Source organism: Schistocerca nitens, chromosome 10, assembly GCF_023898315.1.
Source record: "Schistocerca nitens isolate TAMUIC-IGC-003100 chromosome 10, iqSchNite1.1, whole genome shotgun sequence".
Taxonomy (NCBI): domain Eukaryota; kingdom Metazoa; phylum Arthropoda; class Insecta; order Orthoptera; family Acrididae; genus Schistocerca; species Schistocerca nitens.
In genome coordinates this window covers 134,888,489-134,910,798 of record NC_064623.1, presented here as the reverse complement: position 1 = coordinate 134,910,798, position 22,310 = coordinate 134,888,489, and the positions used below count along the sequence as shown (strand labels likewise).

The 22,310-nt window shown below is 41.6% G+C and overlaps 1 protein-coding gene across 1 annotated transcript in view; it reads left to right on the top strand.

The window, feature by feature from the left end:
• The first annotated feature begins 8,038 nt into the window (after positions 1 to 8,038).
• LOC126209936 (uncharacterized) overlaps positions 8,039 to 22,310 on the top strand; it is a 127,457-nt gene continuing 113,185 nt past the window's right edge. Inside the window, exons 1-2 of the mRNA XM_049939053.1 lie at positions 8,039 to 8,081; positions 8,406 to 8,588. Coding sequence (XP_049795010.1) covers positions 8,039 to 8,081; positions 8,406 to 8,588 — 226 coding nt within the window. The remainder of the gene's footprint in view (positions 8,082 to 8,405; positions 8,589 to 22,310) is intronic.

Here is a 22,310-nt window from a genome sequence, read left to right as displayed (position 1 = left end):
AATGTCCTTTTTCGCTTCCTGGTTTTCAAGGCAGTGCTTTCTGTACAGAAACCATCAGTTGAGAAATGGAGGGTGAACAGATGCAGTAAACACCGACAAAACACCACTCAGACCAGAACCCCGCAACAGGCAAAGAATCTGCACTTCTGTTAGACCAGCAGCAAAGTTTTCCCGTAAGAAAATGCCCAAAAAGCAGTGATAGAGCAAACATACAGCCGTATCCGTTCACGGCTAGTTATGCAGTTAACACCTAATCCGTGCGAACCATGCCAGCATAAAATCAACTCAGTATTACTGCACATAGATGAGATAATAATTGTCGATTCGAAACAACCATAACCCGCAGACCGTCAAAACAGATCTGTTTTATTTAAGTACGAGCTACTGACTTAGCGATGCCATAGTGATTTCGTATTACTGCACATAGATGAGACTGATAATAATTGTCGATTCGAAACAACCATAACCCGCAGACCGTCAAAACAGATCTGTTTTATTTAATTACGAGCTACTGACCTAGCGATGCCATAGTGATTTCGTGTTGAGAAAAGTCAATTATATTTGCAGCGAACTATTGGCGCCGAGTGTCAGCTTAAACAAAATAGCCACGCGGGGTAGCCGTGCGGTCTACGGCGCCTTGCCACGGTTCTCGCGGCTCCCTCCGTCGGAGGTTCGAGTCTTCTCTCGGGCATGGGTGTATGTATTGTCCTTAGCGTAAGGTAGTTTAAATTAGATTAAGTAGTGTGAAAGCCTAGGGACCGATGACCTTAGCAGCTTGGTCCCATAGGAACGTACCACAAAATTCCAAAATAAACAAAATACACACATCGCACAGAACGTGCACAATCGTTGCTCGTTCGTTGGAAGCAAGAGCTCAGTCCGGAAGAAAAAAAGAAAAAGAAAAACGAATTCGCACGTTCGAGTGGGCTCAAATGGAAAGGACTACAGCAGTAAGAATGAACCACATAAAGGGTCTCCATTGAAGAGCTCACTGATTTTAAAATTGAATAACGAGAAAATAAAGATAAATAGAAGAATGTGACAAATGGTGTGACTACTGTGAAATCAGTACGAATTTTATACGGAAATTTTGAAGTAGTTGCGCGAGAAGCTGGTAACGTCTGCACTGTAAAGGCAATCTCTCTCCCTATTCGTTTAATCCGTTCTCACTCTTCGTGACCGCATGAACGAAAGCACTCCAATTTCTTCTGTCCTGTACTTTTTCCCGTAGGCTTTCCAGGTTGGAACTCAATACTACTATGATGCCATCGATACATCTCACCCTCTGACTTCTTCTTCTTGTAGAGCCTATCGCAATACATAGTGTAAAGATATAAAGTATTCAGTTCACAATGGAGATTAGCAACAAATCCATTAACTACTTAGATCTCACCATTGACATCAGTAAACACACATATTGTTTAAAAATTTATAGAAAGACTACAACTACCGACTCAGTGACACCTTCTTGCTCACAACACCCCGCAGCTCATAAACATGCAGCTTTCCACTCAATGATAGACAGCCTCAAATCTGTCCCCATATCCACAAGTGATTTTGAAGCATAGATACATTTAAAAAATTATTAGCTCAATCAGTGGCTAAAACGCAATCCTGATTGACCACATCAGGAAACAAAAACTGAAAATTACACCCCTAATCTATGCCTTATCTGCCTCGCCATCCACTGTCTGCAAGAAATGGTGTACTTCACTGTATCTACGAGAGTTGTCACAGACTGTAGCCAAAGCAGTGAAAGCCTACAAGTACAGACAGGCTCTCCTACTATGTTAAGAACACTACAGCTCATTGTATTTTCAATAGCAAAGACGAGCTCCAGTTATTAGCCAACAATGAAGTATACAAAATTACATGTTCTGATGTAAACAGTTTTACATTGGTTAGTCAGGCAGAGACGTAGCAACTAGTCCAGCTGAACATGAATGCAGCTGGGTGTTGCAGAATTCTGTCTCCGTACTGAGTGAAAGCCACATCTACTAGCCGGAGCACCATGTCCGTCACTTAGCAAACAAAGGCCAGGAAGTCAGCCTGCTGGAAGCCCTGGAAATTAACAAACATCTGGCTCACAGTCCAGATCTAATCTTAAATGACCAGACACAGCTTAATACTTCCCTTCTCCTAAACTTCACATTATCGCCTCTGTTTTTCTTTTATTTCCACACTGTCTGTTCCTACATATTCCCCCATTTTCATGTATTCATTCAGTTCTTTTATTTTATTAAAATTGTATATGTAATCCATACAGACCAATTGTTAAGTCTTTCTTTCAACTGGTACTTGTATTACTTTCCATGTTTAATGCCTGTTGAAGTTGTCTCATCGAGTACCGTTTTGTATTTAATTTAGTTCATTTATTTAATGCAATCTGTTACAGAGATACAGTTTTGAGTGTAATGTTAATGTTTTTCCTGTTTGCTCCTCTAATATTTGTGTTTGTTCAACTTTTTACATTTTAAAAGTAGTTACAGTGTTAATTCTTTCTTTTAATTGGTTTGTGTATCACTCTCCATGTTTTATACCTCCTGAAGCAGCCTTATTAAGTGTTGCTTTTGTTTTATTTTATTGGTTTTGCTTATTAGTATAAACTGTTATGTAGGCATGCTGCTTCACTTTTGTGTTAAAGTTTTTTCGTGTTTAATCCTTTTATATTTATTTACAGCTCAATTTTTTGCTTTTTACATGGCATTACGACTACACTGTCAAAGATCTGTGTACATTTCTGCTCTAATATAAATGTGTAACATCTTTTCCAATGTCGTTTACAAACAATGTAACTTCTTTGGTGACATTATTCAGTAAATGTACGAAGACGGCTTTCTAAGCCGAAAACCGTTTAACACAATGAAAGTAATACCATAGAACAAAAGCAAACTAGCGCTTTTAATTTATTATCGAATGGGCCTCAACGTTCGTGCTAGTAATTTTGCCAATAAAGTTTTAGTGAAAGATTTTTATACAGTTTTTTAGACGTCTAACATGTCAAAATATTCTTAGAATTTAAATTAATTCACTGTTTTCTATAAAATGATGTCTTTAGCGTGGAAAAAGGTGGACACTGTCTTACAGTTATTCATATTTGAATTTAGCTATATAACATCATACAAGTGTATGTTCTGTCCACGTCATTGCACACTTCGTTTCGACCGTCCAGCGATGATGCTTCCCTATAGATAACAGCACTGTCAGGGCACAATCTCGCAGTGTTACTGATCCTATGTGATAAACCGATCTACATTGATCAAAAGTATCCAGACACAGCTATGTAATTGCGGAGCTGACCACTAGATGTCATGAGAGCAGGACCCGCAAGGGTAAAACGAGGAGAGGGTGTCTGCTGACAGTAGAGAAGCAGCAAACACCAGAATGAGTCTATCAGGAGACTTCAGTGACTTGGATGTCACACGAGAAACAATTTCTTCAGAGAAATTTGAACCCATCTAAAACTGTCCAAGTCCACTGCTGATGACGTGATAGTCAAGTAGTGAAAGGGTACAGTACTGCCCGACATTGAAAATAGGTACAACATTCTTCGTTATTCTTGTCAGAACAACATATTTTTTGTAATAATAACTCAATTTCACTTAATACACCGAAGCCAGATACCAGTGTAAGAAAGAAGGATAATTTATTTATTTCATTGATCATATGTGCACTACCACAAAATAAATCCCTATATCCAATTTGGTGAGATCTGTAAAATGAATGAATGTATGGTCGTCTGCTAACCGCAGATAGTGAATGTGCAATCCATGATCACCTTTGAGACGGTCCTTTGGTCACCTTTGGTGGAACCAAAGAGATGAATTTACCTGAGCTTAGAGCGCCTGAAATGTAGCTGACCAATACAGTAGCATGGTGCTCCCCCACCTCGGCAGAGGTGCGAGATGACCTGAAGAACGGCCATGTTTCAGCACTCTGGCGCTGGACCTTGTGTTGGTAAGAGCTGTCTTATGTGTGCTCCGTAAAGACAAAAGAGTGGACAGAATGGTATGCATGTGGAATATTTAAGAGTAGTTTGAACTAATAATTTCTCTATCAAAGGAACTTTTGTGGGGAGAATTAAATGTCAGGCAGGTAACATTAATGGGATTGTAGTAATCTTCAGAAGTGACCAATGGTCACAATGAAACCACGTGTAGCAATAAGTTGAAATACTTCCGTGTGCTTAAGTTAAGCTGAATTACTAGCGTGTGTACAATAAGTTGAAATATTTAAGAAATAGCGTGTGCACCATAAGCTGAAATATTTAAGAAACGGCGTGTGCAGGACTTGAAATTAGAGACGAGTACTTCCACATGGTGAGTACTGTGTGAGTCTCAATCTGTGTATGAGGCAAAGGATAACGAGAAGTACTCGTCCATGGTATCAGTTGAGGACTCGCGTGTGTGACATATATGATCTTAATATTACTTTACGTGTTATGTTTCAGTGTGACGCTAGATTCAAACTCTAATACTCTGAGAGAGAAGCAAGGTGAATCAGCCGTCTATCCAGCAACGCCACTTGGCTTGCATTGCACAGGAAGACGTGCATGTATCCTCCAGAGTTCGTAGTAGGAAAGAAAAGTTACGAAGTGGGGCAGTGTCGTGTGAAACTGGGATGAATACTAATTGAAGTGGGAAAGCTGAAAGTGAAGTGATTCTAACGTTGTCACTATTCTTTGTTATGTATTCTATGTTGCCAGTGTGATGTATTTCATGTAATTTAAGTACGTGTGGTTTGCGTGGGAGAGTAGCAAGATAGGTTCAGAGGCAGTGGGTTACACATGTTCCTTTTTGTACCGCTCGGTATGGAGTAAATTTTCGTGATGATAGGTGTGAGAGTCGAAGTGTGAGATATAGCAAAAGATCCACCATCCTATCCAGAAAGTGCACTGTAGCGTTAGATAATTACGAGACCAATGTAAAGCCATGTCCACTGGGCGGAGTTTCTCATGCGTATAAAATGTAATGGTGTGTTTAGACTATCTTTGAATCATAATAGAATTTATCGGAATAAAAAAGATAGTGAAAAGAAAAAGATTGGTGGCCTTGTTCTTCGAATAGTGTATAGTCATGATATCCAGAATTTATAATGTGTGCGCTATTCATATTCAGTGCGATGGCCACGTGTTGATCAAAGCCGTTGGGTAAGAAAGAAAATATGGTATTGCCAGAGCGTAGTGAACAATCAGAGTTGTGTAAATTCCGAAGAGTCAGATGTGCGTTATCCGTTTCCGTTGCGTAATATTCAAACAGGAGAATAATTTGTAGCTTAATTGTGAGTACTACAGTTCGTAATCAATCATTGATGTTGGCAGACCACTCATCTTGCAGGCCTGACTGCTTGATGCCACAGTATGAGCAAGGCATGTGGCTGCCTCTCAGTACAAATGTGAAGGGACAAAAATGGTTCAGAAGGCTCTGAGCACTATGGGACTTAACTTCTGAGGTCATCAGTCCCCTAGACTTAGTACTACTTAAACCTAACTAACCTAAGGACATCACACACATCCATGCCCGAGGCAGGATTCGAACCTGCGACCTCAGCAGTAGCGTGGTTCCGGCCTGAAGCGCATAGAACCGCTCGGCCACATCGGCCGACCGCGAAGGGACACCCACAGCTAAGCCAAGACAAGGGCATACCTTACTGACGACCTCAACTACTGATCGTCGAGTGTTGTGGAGAGTAGTTCTAAACAATCGGATGAAATCAGCAGAAGGAATCACTTGTGAGTTCGAAAGCGTTCCAACAGTCCAATTAGCAAAAGTACGTACGAAGGGGGACAATGGTCGAGTAATTCCTCAGAAGCCTCAGTGCTAAATGGTGCTTGAGGTAGTGTGAAGAGCAATCTGACTGTACAATGGATGACTGGAAACAAAGGATTTGGAAAGTGATGAATCGAGCTATACCGTGTGGTAACGCGACAGAAGAATTTAGGTTTTGCGAATACCTGGAGAATGTTACCCACCATCATGAGTAGTGCCAATAGTGAAGTACCGAGCAGGTGGTGTGATCGTATGAGGCACTCAAGGAAACGCTAACTACGGAAGGACATAAACACATTTTATATCGTTGTGTAACGCCCACAGGAGAGGAACAGCTCGCCGGCCGTTGTGGTCGAGCGGTTCTAGGCGCTTCAGTCTGGAACCGCGCTGCTGCGACGGTCGCAGGTTCGAATCCCGCCTCGGGCATGGATGTGTATGTTGTCATTAGGTTAGTTAGGTTTAAGTAGTTCTAGGGGACTGATGTCCTCAGATGTTAAGTCCCATAGTGCTCAGAGCCATGTGAACCATTTTTTGGAACAGATTGGAGACAGGGATTATTGGCGGCACCATTACAGTGCACCCTTTCCTAAAGCAATAACTTTGAGGCAATGGTCTGCAGACAGTGTCATTCCTGAAATACAGTGGTCTGCCCACAGCCCCGACCTGAACCCAACAGACCAACTCTGGATGAGTTAGAACGTGGACTTCGCTACAGACTCCTGCGTCCAACATTACTACCTTCCCCAGGTTCGACTCTTCAGGAAGAACGGGCTTCCTTGTCTCCAGCAGATTTCAAGCAGTCGTAAATGCGAAGGGTGGCCACGCCCCATATTAATGACCACTAATGGATTTCACGATAATTTCGAAGAACTGTTGTATATTGAGAACAGTAGAGATCCTATTATGTGCTAACGGAATTGCCGCAATAACAGTGGTTACTATCCAGTCACCGAAGTTAAGCGCTGTAGGACTTGGATGGATGACAGTTCGGGTCTGCCTAGAGCTGTCGGCAACTGGGGTGCACTCAGCCCTTGTGGGGCCAGTTGAGGAGCTGCTTGAATAAGAAGTCGAGGCCACGTCACGAAAGCAGACAACGACCATGAGAGCGGTGTGCTGACCAAATGCCCCTCCGCAGCCGCTTCCAGTTGTGCCTTTGCGCTGAGGGTGACATGGCGGTCGGTCGGTACCATTGAGCTTTCAAGGCTCGTTCGGACGTATTTTCAGATGTAGAGAGCCCATTACACTTTTTTTGGGACACACCCAAGGTGTCCTTGTTGCTGTGAAATATTTGCCGTCCAGTATAACACGGAAGAGCCCTGTTTGACAAAAAAATCAGCTGTTGAATCAAAATATTCCCCCCATGCTGAGGCAGCCGCTTCCAGTTGTGCGTTTGCGCTGAGGGTGACATGGCGGTCGGTCGGTACCATTGAGCTTTCAAGGCTTGTTCGGACGTATTTTCAGATTTAGAGAGCCTATTACACTTTTTTTGGGACACACCCAAGGTGTCCTTGTTGCTGTGAAATATTTACCGTCCAGTATAACACGGAAGAGCCCTGTTTGACAAAAAAATCAGCTGTTGAATCAAAATATTCCCCCCATGCTGAGGCAGCCGCTTCCAGTTTTGCGTTTACGCTGAGGGTGACATGGCGGTCAGTCGGTTCCACTGAGCTTTCAAGGCTTGATCGGACGTATTTTCACATTTAGAGACCCTATTACACTTTTTTGGGACACACCCAGGGTGTCTTTGTTGCTGTGAAATATTTGCCGTCCAGTATAACACAGAGGAGTCCTGTTTGACAAAAAATCAGCTCTTCAATCAAAATATTCCCCCCATGCTGAGGCAGCCGCTTCCAGTTGTGCCTTTGCGTGCGGGTGACATGGCGGTCGGTCGTATTTTCACATTTAGAGACGCTATTACACTTTTTTGGGACACACCCACGGTGTCTTTGTTGCTGTGAAATATTTGCCGTCCAGTATAACACAGAGGAGTCCTGTTTGACAAAAAATCAGTTGTTCAATCAAAATATTCCCCCCATGCTGAGGCAGCCGCTTCCAGTTGTGCCTTTGCGTGATGGTGACTTGGCGGTCGGTCGGTACCATTGAGTTTCAAGGCTTGTTCGGACGTATTTTCAAATTTAGAGACCCTGTTACACTTTTTTGGGACACGCCCAAGGTGTCTTTGTTGCTGTGAAATATTTGCCGTCCAGTATAACACAGAAGAGTCCTGTTTGAAACAAAAAAATCAGCTGTTCAATGAAAATATTCCCCCCATGCTGAGGCAGCAGACGAACCAGCAAGCACCATCGCTGTCTGGTATCTACTGGCTGGTGATTCGCCGCTCGTGGTTGGTGGTTGGCGTTTGGGAGCAGCTACGCTTCTGAGGCAGCAGCTCACAATCGGCCCGGGCAGAGTGGCGCGGGGGCGGCAGTGAGGGCGGAGGCGGAAGCAGGAACGGGGGCGTGCAGACCGCGGATCGCGAATTCTCCGAAGCCGGCGACGCGACGAGTGCGGCGCTGGTAATTAGCCAACTCTGAGCCATCCAATTAGCACGAGTGGCCGCGCAGCACTCGACGTGTGTTGCGCCGTCTGTGTGGCGCCTGTGTGCGCGTGACTCCTGGCTGCGTGTGTTTTCCGCAGAGCATTCCGGCGGTCCGCCCCCTCACCGGCTGGGATCCGGCACAAAGTGGAATTGTGTGAAAGGCCGCAGCCTGTGGAGCACACGGCGCCTTTCTGGGCGGGCGGAGGACGGCGCGACCCGGCCCGTCGCTCTGCGGAATCCTATTAGTGGTTCGTCCGACTGCCGCGAGGGCGCGCGAGGAGGTCGCTTTGACGTTCCCGCGGCCACCGCGCCCTCGACTTGCCCGCCTTTGTCCGCACAGCGACCTGAGCTGCGCGCGCCACAGCTCGTCTCCGATAATTGCGATCTCGTGTAGCTCACAAAACTTGGCACAAAACATTTGAAACGCTGTAAAATATCCGTCTGAATTCGTTTTTTCTCGATTTGTTCTTCCGATACCTCCTTTACCAACATACTGCGATTAGCCAAAATTTGAACTATCGCAGTTGCTAATGAATTTTATGGATTATATCGCTCTTTCAAATTCTGAAGGTGACAGGGGTAAAATACAGGGAGCGAAAGGCTATTTACAACTTGTACAGAAACCAGGTGGCACTTACAATAGTCGAGGGCCACGAAAGGGAAGCAGTGGTTGGGAAGGGAGTGAGACAGGGTTGTAGCCTCTCCCCGATGTTATTCAATCTGTATATTGAGCAAGCAGTGAAGAAAACAAAAGAAAAATTCGGAGTATGTATTAAAATCCATGGAGAAGAAATAAAAACTACGCCGATGACATTGTAATTCTGTCAGAGACAGCAAAGGACTTGGAAGAGCAGTTGAACGGAATGGATAGTGTCTTGAAAGGAGAATATCAGATGAACATCAACAAAAGCAAAACGAGGATAATGGAATGTAGTCAAATTAAGTCGGGTGATGCTGAGGGAATTAGATTAGGAAATGAGGCACTTAAAGTAGTAAAGGAGTTTTGCAAAATAACTGATGACGATCGAAGTAGAGAGGATATAAAAGGTAGACTGGCAATGGCAAGGAAATCGTTTCTAAAGAAGAGAAATTTGTTAACATCGAGTATAGATTTAAGTGTCAGGAAGTCATTTCTGAAAGTGTTTGTATGGAAGTGAAACATGGACGATAAATAGTTTGGACAAGAAGAGAATAGAAGGTTTCGAAATGTGTTGCTACAAAAGAATGCTTAAGATTAGATGGGTAGATCACATAACTAATGAGGGGGTATTGAATAGGATTGGGGAGAAGAGAAGTTTGTGGCACAACTTGACTACAAGAAGGGATCGGTTGGTAGGACATGTTCTGAGTCATCAAGGGATCACCAATTTAGTATTGGAGGGCAGCGTGGAGGGTAAAATTCGTAGAGGGAGACCAAGAGATGAATACACTAAGCAGATTCAAAAGGATGTAGGTTGCAGTAGGTACCGGGAGATGAAGAAGCTTGCACAGAATAGAGTAGCATGGAGAGCTGCATCAAACCAGTCTCAGGACTGAAGACCACAACAACAACAACATCGCCACGATTCCTTAGATTTTTCACTTTTTGATGTTTCGTCCACAGCTGATCTAGGCAACTTCCGCGGTGCTCACTCGTACGTTGTGTCTTGGCAACTGATGGGTAGGACCTTCGACCATAGATACTAGTAGACTGGCCTTGCTGTGCAAAAGCTATAGGGCTGGTGTGACTCCAACATAAACCACGTGACTGTTGGCAAAACGTGGCGGGATTTCTAATCAGCGATCTGCCATCCTATGTTTGTATCGTATTTTCTCCACATTTCTCAATTGACTGCCAAACGCTTCCAACAAATATTACTTTTTTATTTGCGAAAAATGATGCCAGAACTACATTTGACATGGATTTGTCCACAGTACCATTTATAAAATCTAACCAATACATCGAACGCCACTCTGGTGGGCAGTGGGACGAAATTACTATAAACTATCAATTAAAGTAAAATGTCGTTAACATTCCTTTAAACAGTAAGAGTGGGCTCGTGTCAAAGCTTTAAATATTGGATTCACCGCGTTTTGAGCTCTAGTCACTTATGAAAGAAAATGGGACATGGGAATTATGTCAACTATAGATGCCAATATTGTCGACTTTAGGAGCAGGTCCATTTTAGTGTATCAATTTTAGGTGCAATTCAAACTATCAGTTTAGGTGCAATTCAAACTATCAGTTTAAAAAAATGAAAATTTGGATGAAAGGTGAGACTTTGAAGTTTCAGAAAATAATTTTGGAGCCTACATTTGTTTAATAGTATTTGAAGGTAGAGAAAATTTCTCCTTATGTGTCGACCTTATTATAATCTCACTTGTATATACAAAAAGGTGCGTATGTGCAGATGGCTTAAAGTTTTTTCCGTTTCAGGGCCTGTATCCAAAGCTGCCTTCGGTTTTCATCCTTAGGGAATGAAAAAGCGTTCGGTTTTCATCCTTAGGGAACCTATGAGTAGGAACGAGAAACAGTTATACTTACTTCTGTAACCGAATTATCACAGATACTTTCCAAAATGTAATATGAGTCTGACTTAACAGGCATCACTTTCAACACTTTAATTTACGTGATACTCTATTTCAAGTGTAAAAAACATATAAAAGTCACATCAGCAGATTTCAATAAACACATCTGCACTATCATAGAAACACTTACACGTGAAATGTAATGCCATTTCTCCCGACAAAACGCTGAGTACAGCCATAAGCGCAACACGAAACAACCATGTTTTGCCAACATTCACGTGACTTTAGCCCAGAGATGTTGGAGCCTCGAAAATGACGTCAGGGCCAGTCTATTATATTTATAGTTAAAGGGTAGGACGTAGTAACGTCTCTGCTGATCACATGTATACTTCTGCCACGCCCCTCTTCACAGTGTGTTGCCCTCCGTCGTACGATCTGTCAGCCTGCGAGACTAATTACCGCCATGAGAATCTATGAAGATATGCAAGACATCTCTAGATGAAAGGTCAGGAATGAAAAACTTTCATGCTCCATGACCATACAATCCAGAAGATTCCCCAGCAACCGAGACAACCGGTCGCAACATCTCCGAACATTAGATTATCATTCCCGTGCCACAATACCTCTGCGCTCGGCTCCGAGTCATAATTTTCTGATTGGTTTGATGCGACCCGTCACGAATTCTCCTCTACTTACCTATTCATCTCAGGGCGGAACTTCCAACCTACGTCCTCAGTTATTTGCTGGATATATTCCAATCTCCCTATACCCCTACATTTTTTACCCTCTACAGCTCCTTCTAGTATGACGGAACTTGTTCCGTGGTGTCTTAGAAGGTGTCCTATCAACCCGTCCCCTCTGTTCGTCAGTGATTTTCATACATTTCTTTCCTCTCCAATTCGCCGAAGAATCTCCTCATTCCTTACTTTATCAGTCCATCTAATTTTCAAAGTTCTTCTGTAGCACCACACCTCAAATGCTTCGATGCTCTTGTTTTCCGGTTTTCCCACAGTCCATGTTTCACTACCATATAAAGCCGTGCTCCAAATGTATTAAGACCTAGTAGATTTCTGTTCGTCAGGATTACTTTTGTCAGTGCTAGTCTGCTTTTTATGTCCTCATTTATCCTTCCATCATGAGTTATTTTGCTGCCAAAGTAGCGGAATTCTTTAAATCAAACTACTTCGTGATTACCAACCCTGCTGTTAAGTTTCTCGATGTTTCCTTTTTGCTTCTTCTCTTCGATTCTGTACTCATTAGTCTGTTCATTCCGTTCAGCAGATCCTGTTATTCTTCTTCACTGTAACTGAGGATAGCAATATCATCAGCGAATCTTCTAGTTGCAATCCTTTCACGTTGAATTTTAATTCCACTTTTGAACCTTTTATTACGATCATTGCTTCTTCGAAGTACAGATTGAACAATAGGGGCGAAAGACTATATCCCTGTCGTACACCCTTTCTAATCTGAGCACTTTGTTCTTGATGTTTCTTCAGTTTTGGGTCATTATTAACCGCATCGTTAGAATTGCCTCTCTGGTGCCTTTCCCTTTCCTAAAGTCAAATTGATCGTCACCTAACACCCTCAATTCTCTTTTCTATCCTTCTGTACGTTATTTTTGTCAGCAACTTCTATCCATTGTGAAAAAATTATCGCACTTGCCACCTCTTGCAATCTTCGATTTATGTGGACGATGTTTTTCCGGAAGTCTGATAATATATCACTCGCAAATTCAACACACCAACGTGAACAATGCCTTTGGTGTAAACTTCCCCCAATGCTTTTAGAAATTCCAATAGAATATTATCTATCCCTTCTGCCTTATTTGATTTTATATCTTCCAAAAGTTCTTCTAAATTTTGATTCCAATATCGTATCCCCTATCTCTTCCCTACTGACTCCTGTTTCTTCTTCTATCGCGTCATCAGACAAATCTTCCTGCTCGCAGAGGCCTTCAATGTACTCTTTCCACTGATCCACTCTCTCCTCAGCATTTGACAGTGAAATTCTCATTGCACTCTTAATGTTAACATCCATGCCCTCATTTTCACCGAAGGTTGTGATTTTTCTATATGCTGAGTAAGTCCTTCTGACAATCATCTCTGTTTCGATTTCTTCTCATTTCCATGCAGCCATTTCACCTTAGCTTCCCTGCGTTCCTGTTTACTTCATTGTCGAGTGACCTTGCGTTTCTGTATTCGTGAATTTCCCTGAAAAATTTTGTGCTTCCTTCTTTCATCGATCAGTTGAAGTATCTCTTCTGTTACCCATAATTTCTTCGCATTTATCTTCTTTGTATCTGTTTGCAAGCCTTAGAGGAGTCAAAACAGTATGGCGTGACCCACTGATGATGTTGAGTATTGTGTGGTAATTCCTTTCCTGAAATTGAAATAGAATAAGGATCTAGCAGTCCATTCTGAATTAAGATAAGATAAACTATGTATTATTATTATTTATTGACTAAGTTACTTTTATATGCTGTTAATAATGATAACTACATAAAGGTCATTTTACCAACGGTAAATTTGTTACCCTGAAGCTGTTTATTGAATGCAGTTGCCAAAAGAGGGAAAGATTCAGTTTCAGCTCTTTTAGGTTGTTCACAGGCAGTTTTGGGATTGCGCCGGTCTCCGATACTAGCACAATAGCGATATTAACAGAGGAGCGACGTGAAGAAACTTCTGCTCCAACGTGGCTCTTTCATCACCTGACGAAAAACTAAACGATATACCACTTCTCTATACAGAATAGGGAATCGCAAGAAAAGTGAAAGCCCTGACGCTCCAAAACAACAACTAATCACTCTCTTTAGTATGGGGCACCTAACCACCATGCCATTTTGTATTAACATCTTCTCACTGAAGGTGGTTTTCATATTATGAGTGTTGGGTACTGCAGTATCTTGAGAGCAAGAGGACTTGCTCAGCCACGTTCTTCTTTTGAATGCCAGGTTGATTCCATCACATTACTTTGTCAATTATTTTTCCCTATTTCAAGTAAGTTAATAATTTGGCAAAAAACGCATAACATCGTCTGTATTTTTGACAAACAGTTTCTACAGACATAACTGTCATCTTCTGGCCCTGATTTTTTTTTTTTTACTATACGTGTTCATAGTGAGTTGTATCATTACACTAGTAATCGTCCTTACAGCCCTCGAAATCTTTAAGAAATAATCTTGTGGGAATGTCCATTACAGTCGGATATACCTTGTGTCACGTGAGAGTAGGAGAGCCAAAACAGGTAGTAACCCATGGCGTCATCTCAAGTCGAGATTTTTTTGTTGTGAAATCTTTGCGGAGTGATTGACACTGTATACATGTAAATCATTTCTAAATTTTATTATTTATTTATGGAGTAAAGAATTTAATTAAGTACAATATGTATAAGGGTCAATAGGTAATGAGTCTTTATGAGGTGGATGTAAATGTATTTTGACACAGCAGATCACAATGCTACGTTATGTGTGATATTTTTTCTCTTCGAGAAGAATGATACCTTCTGAGTTGCTCGAGTGCGCGGACAGGTCGTAATCGAGTGCGGGTCCTCTATAATTTTCATGGCTGGACATAGAACTGATAATTCACAACCCTGAGTTGGTTTACAAAATATTCTAGGGAACCACGGCCAAACTTCGTTACAAACAAATCGCGCGCGGACTTTGAAATATCGGCGCGAAGTTTGAGATACGCGGTAGGCTATCGCGCTTTATAGTCGCGTGAAGGATTAAGTGACACTGACCGTGATTTATTGACATTAACTTAATAATAATCATCAAAGAATTATCGGACGGAATAGTAAGTGTTCTTCATGCTTAAAGCAAGTGTGAATTGATTTACTGTTTGAATGCGACAGATATTAATCACGTAATAGTGAGCTAGTTGATTCGTTGCTTAACAACCCATAAACAGATTGTGATAGAATTACTGGAACTATCATTTTAATCATTAGTGAAACTAACTACTCTCGTTGTGAATGACATTTGGAACGGATGAGTTTTGTTTCAGCTCCTTGGGATCAATAAATTTCATCCGAAGTTGAAACTTTACATACTGTGTCGTGCTCCTTCAGTTTGGTAGAACGTTAGACATTACAGTCTACACTACTATTTACCTTTTCTTCAAAAAGAGAGCACATACCTTTTTCTTTTAGAGGAATGTTTCTGCTTCAGTCATCAATCTTCTCAAAACGGAGATAAGGTTGACACTTCCACATAACACTACGTCATCGTGATCAACCACACACATGTGCCCCCTTTCTACCTCCCTTTTTGTTTTGAAAACCCTGAGATATAGCCACAGTACGACGAAGGAAGAAGGAAGAGGAGAAGAGAGAGAAGAAAAGGAAGAGAAGGCCAAAAAGGGGAGATCACAGAGTCTCATGCCATCTCGTCGTTATGGTGGATGAAATAGAGCACTACATTAAAAGGTTTGTCAGATAAAACGTTTACGGCTAAAAAGCACCTTGTGCACATGGCCATGCCCCGTACAAGCGGCGCTCAACGATGATTGTTAGTTCCTAAAGTTCACAATATAAAGTAAACATCTGTTTACTTTCGCATGATATGTTCCACGCACTGAGGATCCACCCTCTAAGGGTGGATGCACCCTCTAAGTGTTCATAGCTATGATTAATCACTACATTATGTAGCATTTTAAATGGCATTAACCTGTGAATTTCATGGTATTAGTTCATTGTATTAAGGTTCTCCACACAAAAAATGTGGTTGTGACTTCGCTGTAGCTAGGAAATCTGCACCCACATAACCAATGTCGAACCAGTAAATTTGTTTGCTCTGATGTGCCTTGTTATCTTTTGACATCGAAATCCACAAATCATCTCATATTAATTTACGTTTCCCATTGTTACGTAGTTTCACAATGGTGTTATTGTGCACCTCGTATAATTTATAAGACAAATCTCTACCAAAAGGCTCTAAAAGTTTTACATATGGCACGATTCCGATTTTTCTTCTCTAAGGCTGTCTGTTTATTATCTGTGTCCTTCGTCATCAAAAACATTTCTAGTGATACTTTCTGTTAAAAGTGCTGGCCCCATAGATATCTGGCAACGTTCCAGCTTGATCCTTCCCCTGTTACGTTGGCAACTTATTCGGCGGCGGGGTGCAGCAGCTTGCATAGACAGTAGGGGTAACCCACGAGCTGTAGACTACGCTAGACTTCCTAATGCGAAATACGGATGACAGACAACAAAAATCGCGCGTGAGTAATATATTCAAAATCTGTGGCCTAGTTCGCATCATATTACTACCATCCTGTTCTTGATGCGTCGTATCGCACTGCACGAGAGAAACTCTGGCTGTTGTAGTCTTTCAGTCGCGATACGATAAACTGCAATCGCGATAGGCTACAATCCGACCTTTATCAAAGTCGGAAACGTGATGGTACGCATTTCTACTCCTTTCACGAGGAATTACAACAACGTTTGACCAGGCAACGCCGGTCAACTCCTGTTTGTGTATGAGAAATCCGTTGGAAACTTTCCTCATGTCAGCACGTTGTAGGTGTGTCATCGGCGCCAACCTTGTGTGAATGCTCTGAAAACTAATCATTTGCATATCACAGAATCTTCTTCCTGTCGGTTAAATTTCGCGTCTGTACCACGTCATCTTCGTGGTGTAGTAGTTTTAATGGACAGTAGTGTAGATAATGAGGAAGCGATGCAAGCAGAGGTGAGGTTGTGGCTTCGTCAGCGAAGACAAACATTGTACAGTGACGGTATCAATACACTTGTCTCTCCTTGGGAGACATTTGTACGCCGCCAGAGTGACTACGTTGAGAAATAAACATGAATACATGAAGAACAAATATTTATGATGCTGATAGTGCTTATTTTATTTAAACATCTGTAAGAATTTTCACGAAAAATATTCGGAGGCATTACGTTTCAGCACTTTCCCGTAGTACAGCGGAGGTTATTCCTTGATGTCTTATCACAGGTCCCATCATCCTGCCCCTTCTTCTTGCCAGCGTTTTCCATATATTCTTTCCTCGATGATTCTGCGGAGAACCTTGAGCCGTGGTAAAATTTGCTGTTTTGAACAGCGCGCCGCAGCGCGTTTCTGGCGGTGGCGCCGCTGTGGCAGTCGCAGCTTTGGTGTCTCCCTCTGGTGGTAAAGGGGAAAGGTTGCCTGTTCACGTGCTTTTAAGGGGCGCTATGAGCTCCGCAGTTGCTCAGTCTGTCAGACGATGGGGAGTGAGTCTGAGTTTAGTAAGTTGGTCAGCCGGCTCAGTGTCGGGCAGACAGTGTCTGTCTCTGCCGTACGTTAAGGTGGTCAGTGAGGCTAGGTCAGTCTCGCATCCCCAGTTGCTGGTCGGTCTCTCGTTTGCATTTGTGCGGTAGTCAGTGTCTGTTTGTCGTCCGGAGTGCTAGTATGTGTGAGGCCGCCAGTCTGCTCGAGTTTGTTCAGGCAATGGTCATTGGCGGTTGGTCGGTCGCGCACTGAGACACAAGATGACTTGTCCGTCTTGAGCGTCGGCGTATGTGAGGTCGCAACGTGAGTCGAGTGGCCGCGCCGTATAGCGAGGGGTAGCGGCTTCGCGGTTCACACGAGAGCGACAGGAGCGAAACCACGACATCGGTCTGGCCGGTGCGAGCTGCGACGCCGTGAGACGGGAGATCGGCGCGCCTTCCTGCGTCCGTTGAAGCGGCTGGCAGCGGACGGTTCGGGAGAGCGATTTGGGGGTGCTCCGCCAGGTCTTCTCGAGAAATCGCAGTTTATTAGAAGTTAAGTGATTGCTGATGTGTTGTTTCATTTACTTGTTAAATTCTACTTGTTTCCTTGGTGAGTCTTTCGTCCCCAGTTGCTGGTCTGTCTCTCCTCCCCATTTGTTAGGCAGTTAGTGTCTGTCTGTCTGTCTGTCGGTCTGCCATACGTTAATAGCTGCCTCTGTCATATTTCTCGGATTCGGTATTAACGAGTTTATAAAATTAAGGTAAGGGCCGAATTCCTGAAATATGTTTTTATCTTGCCTATCATATTGCCAGGCGGCATATGTGTAATGTAGAGCATGTTGTACACTTCATGTAAGTTTGAATTTAATTGGTTTATTTAAACTGTCATTTTTATAAAGTTACCACCCTTCCACTGTAAGTGCCCTTTTAAAAACAAATAGCGCTTTTGGTGGAAAATAAGTTCTTAGTGTGAGTGTTTGTACCATTTCCGTCCCTCCTACGGGGTGCGTAGTTAATGTATAGGTTGTTGTGGGCGGTCGTGACCTCGGCTGTGTTCAAAGGGAGCGGAAGCTTCTCAGCCCGAAGGCTCCTACTGTAACAAAAAAAAAAAAAAAAAAAAAAAAAAAAACTGCATCTAAATAATTGTAGCTTTATATTTCGAGGGTGCTTTTCTGCTTATAATTTTAAAACTGTTTTGAAAAAGCTTTAGCAATAAAATTCACATTTGTTAAATTGTAACTTGATATTTCGAGAGTGTTTTTCTGCTTATAAATTTTAAACCTGTTTTTGAAAAGGCTTTTATGAATAAAATTTCCATTGGTTGAAATTTAATTTGTTTCCACCAGTTACTCTTTAGCAACTACTTCCACGCTCACACACTGTGTTAATGTTCTTGATGAATCGCTAGTAAATAAATTCTTTAAGAAAAGATTTTGAAAAGTAATGAACCGTACATTTTCACGGTTCACCTGTGAATTCTTTACCTTATCAGTCCACCTAATTTTTAGCATGTGTCAGTAGTATCACACCCCACCCTCTTCGTTTTTCTTCTTTTCCAGTTTTTCCATTGTCCATTTGTTAATACCCTACAATACGCGGCTCCAAACATACATTCTCAGAAATTTCTTCCTCAAATTAAGAGCTATGTTTGATTGCAAGTGTGCAGTACTAAAGCATCGATTGCACACCGACTAGCGCAGCGCCACGGAACGGCATCGAGAAGGCACTGACCAGCGCGCCAATGGAGAGAATGGGCAGCGCCACATGTTAATTTCTTAAATCTGTTGTCATCTACGGCATAAATTACTCTTCTAAATTTACTGACTCTATCTGGTAGGAGACTGAGCAGTGGAACGCGTTACTTTTACACATAAACAAGAACGATCTGTCACACTACTACACTTTAAAACACAGTGTATATGTAATTCATGTCACACAGTCTCATATGGAACCTACATCCGCTTTTATTATATAGTGTATATGATAAGATACTGTCATCCCCCTTCCCTTCTGTGTGAAAGGATGAATGAGCAAATGTATTTCTAGTTGCATGCTTGATGGTAGCAGACATGCCTGTCTGCTAGAGAACAGTAGGACCAATGTCGGAACAGGTAGCTACGCGTTCTAAAAGTAAAGAGGTTTCTATTCTTAGTATGGTCCTGTTCGTCCCTTGTCATGTTGGTATAGGAAGCTGCCTCTCTGGTCACTGCCGTTTGTATGTGTGAAGCATCCTCGGTAGGGGCCCCGGCCAGTCTGTCTGCGGCGAGCGTCTGAAGTGGTAAGATTTCCGGCTAAGCACGTCTCTGCTAAGTCCGTAGGACAATGGATTTCTTAAGTTCAGCCTAACTGAAAATTTAATCAGCTTTATTTCAGATTTAGATCTAAAATATGTTATTTTAAATTGCAACCCAGTGTAATTCGAGTGTGAAGTTCAGAATATCTTCCAGTAGTAGCTTTGTCACTACTTTGTGAGTAAAATGGAACCATGTGTTGAAGATCCGTATCTCTAAGATCATCAATCTTAAATGCGAATGTTCGTGAGATTATAACGTCTCGTATTGACAGTATTTTTCAATATAGCAACTTTTCTTTATGTTTAAGCCACGTGGGGTGTACTTTGTGAGACCAGTACTATGTGCTTGACCCATCAGGTTAATAGTAAGACGATAGTAACCAGTTCGAGGGTTTTCTATTGTAAATTGCATTTCGATGTAATTTATTTTAATTATCAAAATTATTGTGGAGTTACACTCTTCGTGTAAACCAAGTTGACCACGTGAAGCATGTGGTGTAGTCATCAAAGTAGCCCTCAGCTATTCTTTTCGGGAAGATTTCACAGAGAGTTAGTATGAATTTCGTATACCAGTGTGTGGTAATTTCATGACAGACAGGATTGCGTTACGAACCTAACTTTGGGTGAAAATTGGATCGGTTGGTTGTGGTTAATTTCCTCTTGCATGTGTTTCAACGTGCTTCGTGTGTTATTTTATGAATGCAGTGTTGTATGCAGTCTCCCAATCTTGGCTCCATATTTGATGTGTTGCGTAAGATTACAAACTCACATTTTCACAATCCTAAATAAGGCACCAGTTTAGTTATGAATGAAGTTTAATATGCTGAAACTTTAACAGAACAATGATCAGTGTTAAAATAAATGTCCAAATATAAACTGATATATATATATATATATATATATATATATATATATATATATATATATATATATATATATAATCAGTTGCTCAGTAATGCAAGGTTAACTTCCCCAGGTAGCTCACAGCTTTTAACCCACTTTTATTGTCTTGAATATCAGCGCCCCTTTCAGAACAAATTAATGCATCAACACCCTCTTCGTTTTTCTTCTTTTCCAGTTTTTCCGTTGTCCATTTGTTAATACCCTACAGTACGCACCTTCAAACATACATTCTCAGAAATTTCTTCCTCAGGTTAAGGGCTATGTTTGATTGCAAGTGTGCAGTCCTAAAGCATCGATTGCACACCGACAACCGCAGCGCCAGGAAACGGCATCGAGAAGGCGCTGACCAGCGCGCCAATGGAAAGAGCGGACAGCGCCACACCTCCAGGAAGACACAGTTCAGCACTCCCTTGTCAACGCTGACTTAACCAGCCACCCATCGCTGGTCGGACCCCAGTTCGGTCGCAAACTTCGAGAGCATCAATACTGAGTAATAAGAAGCCATTTCTCAGCCTGCGTTATATATGTAATTGCACGTACTAGGCACCAGAAGTTTCTTTTCTTTTTGGAAATAAAGTATTCAGTTTATGTTAAAGTGTTATGTACAGATCATTTTGGATTCCTGTTACCGGCTAAAGCAACTTCTCTCCTTCCTTGCCCGTGTTCGGTGCTGACTCTCACAGTAGCCGACACCACAGCAGGGGATATCATCTTCCCTTTGCAAATTTGCTGTTTATTTTAATGCGATTCTGTCTGTTTTAATTATTCGGGAGTTGACCGTCTGGTTTTAAACTTTCTTTGCTTTTTGCGTTTAATTTGATTGGGAAACCTTTGAGATTGAACTTAACATATACATGGATGGACATGAGAAATGAAAGGTTTCAATAAATTTTTCATCTGTGATTATTACTTTATGTATGAAATATTCTGTTGCAGATTAATGAAAATGAATTCCTTTGAATATTCCAAAATTATTATTCAAATTTTACTTTTATTCAAGCACTAAAGCTGTTTGTGCAAGAATGAAAATATTATTTTCCATCGAACTTAGCAAACATTTTCACGTTGCAGTGGACTTTTGTTTAACTGGATATACGCCGACTAACTCTGAAGCATCAGACTGTCTTTACTAAATGAAAATGTTTTCTTTTTTTATATTGCTAAGCTCTCCTGAAAAATTATCCACTTTTAAATGCACTTTACGATATGTTCAGAATTTATCACTTTTTGAATGAAAATTTACAAAAGCTGTAGCTTGTATCCACCTGTGAATGCACAAGATAAAAAATTATTCTGCGTCTGGAATGCTGTGAAAAGAAACACGTTATTATTTTCGTTCACCTCTACCTGCACCCTTTTTAGGATGTGGTCGTTATTTCGATCGTATATTTAAATCTACCGCTGCTGCAGACTGCTCGCTCGCGGCGCAGCTCCGCACCGCCAGCGATATCCAATAAAATGCTGAACTTTCTTAAATAAAATGGGTAATGTCCGGTGCGAACTTTGCAGTAATTTTGACAAACAGATTTTACTATATAAATATATTTTAACAGAAACAGTTAAAATCTTTACACATATTTTACAAATCCCAGCTACAAATGGCGTCCATCATCGACTTGTGACAAATGAAGACTACGTAAAAGCCTAATGCTACGTCACGGGTTCCTCTCCCATTCAGTCCGTGCAGAAGACAAGCGATTCTATTACAATATATTGCCTATTTATATCTTAACTAATTCTTCTACAGTCTTTGTCATTTCTCATTACATATCGTTTCTTCTGTGGCGCTTTGCACATCCTGAGCCACAGATAGTATTTCACACTCTTTGAATAATCATTTAAAATAGCAAAATTCGTAATTATACAATTCCTCACAAAATTTTCCTTCTGAAATTCAATTAACAGAAATACATATAAATTATTTGTTACAGTGAGCATTATACATAGAAATGTTCCTTTAACTTTCACATCGGACGCGTGCTGCCGGAGAACGTTACATAATGTCTTGTTTCTTCCGTTATGCGTTATTTTGCTTCGACCATGGTAGCATTCCTTAAATTCTTACGCGCCATGGTTACCAGTTTTCATGTTCAGTTTATGGTTA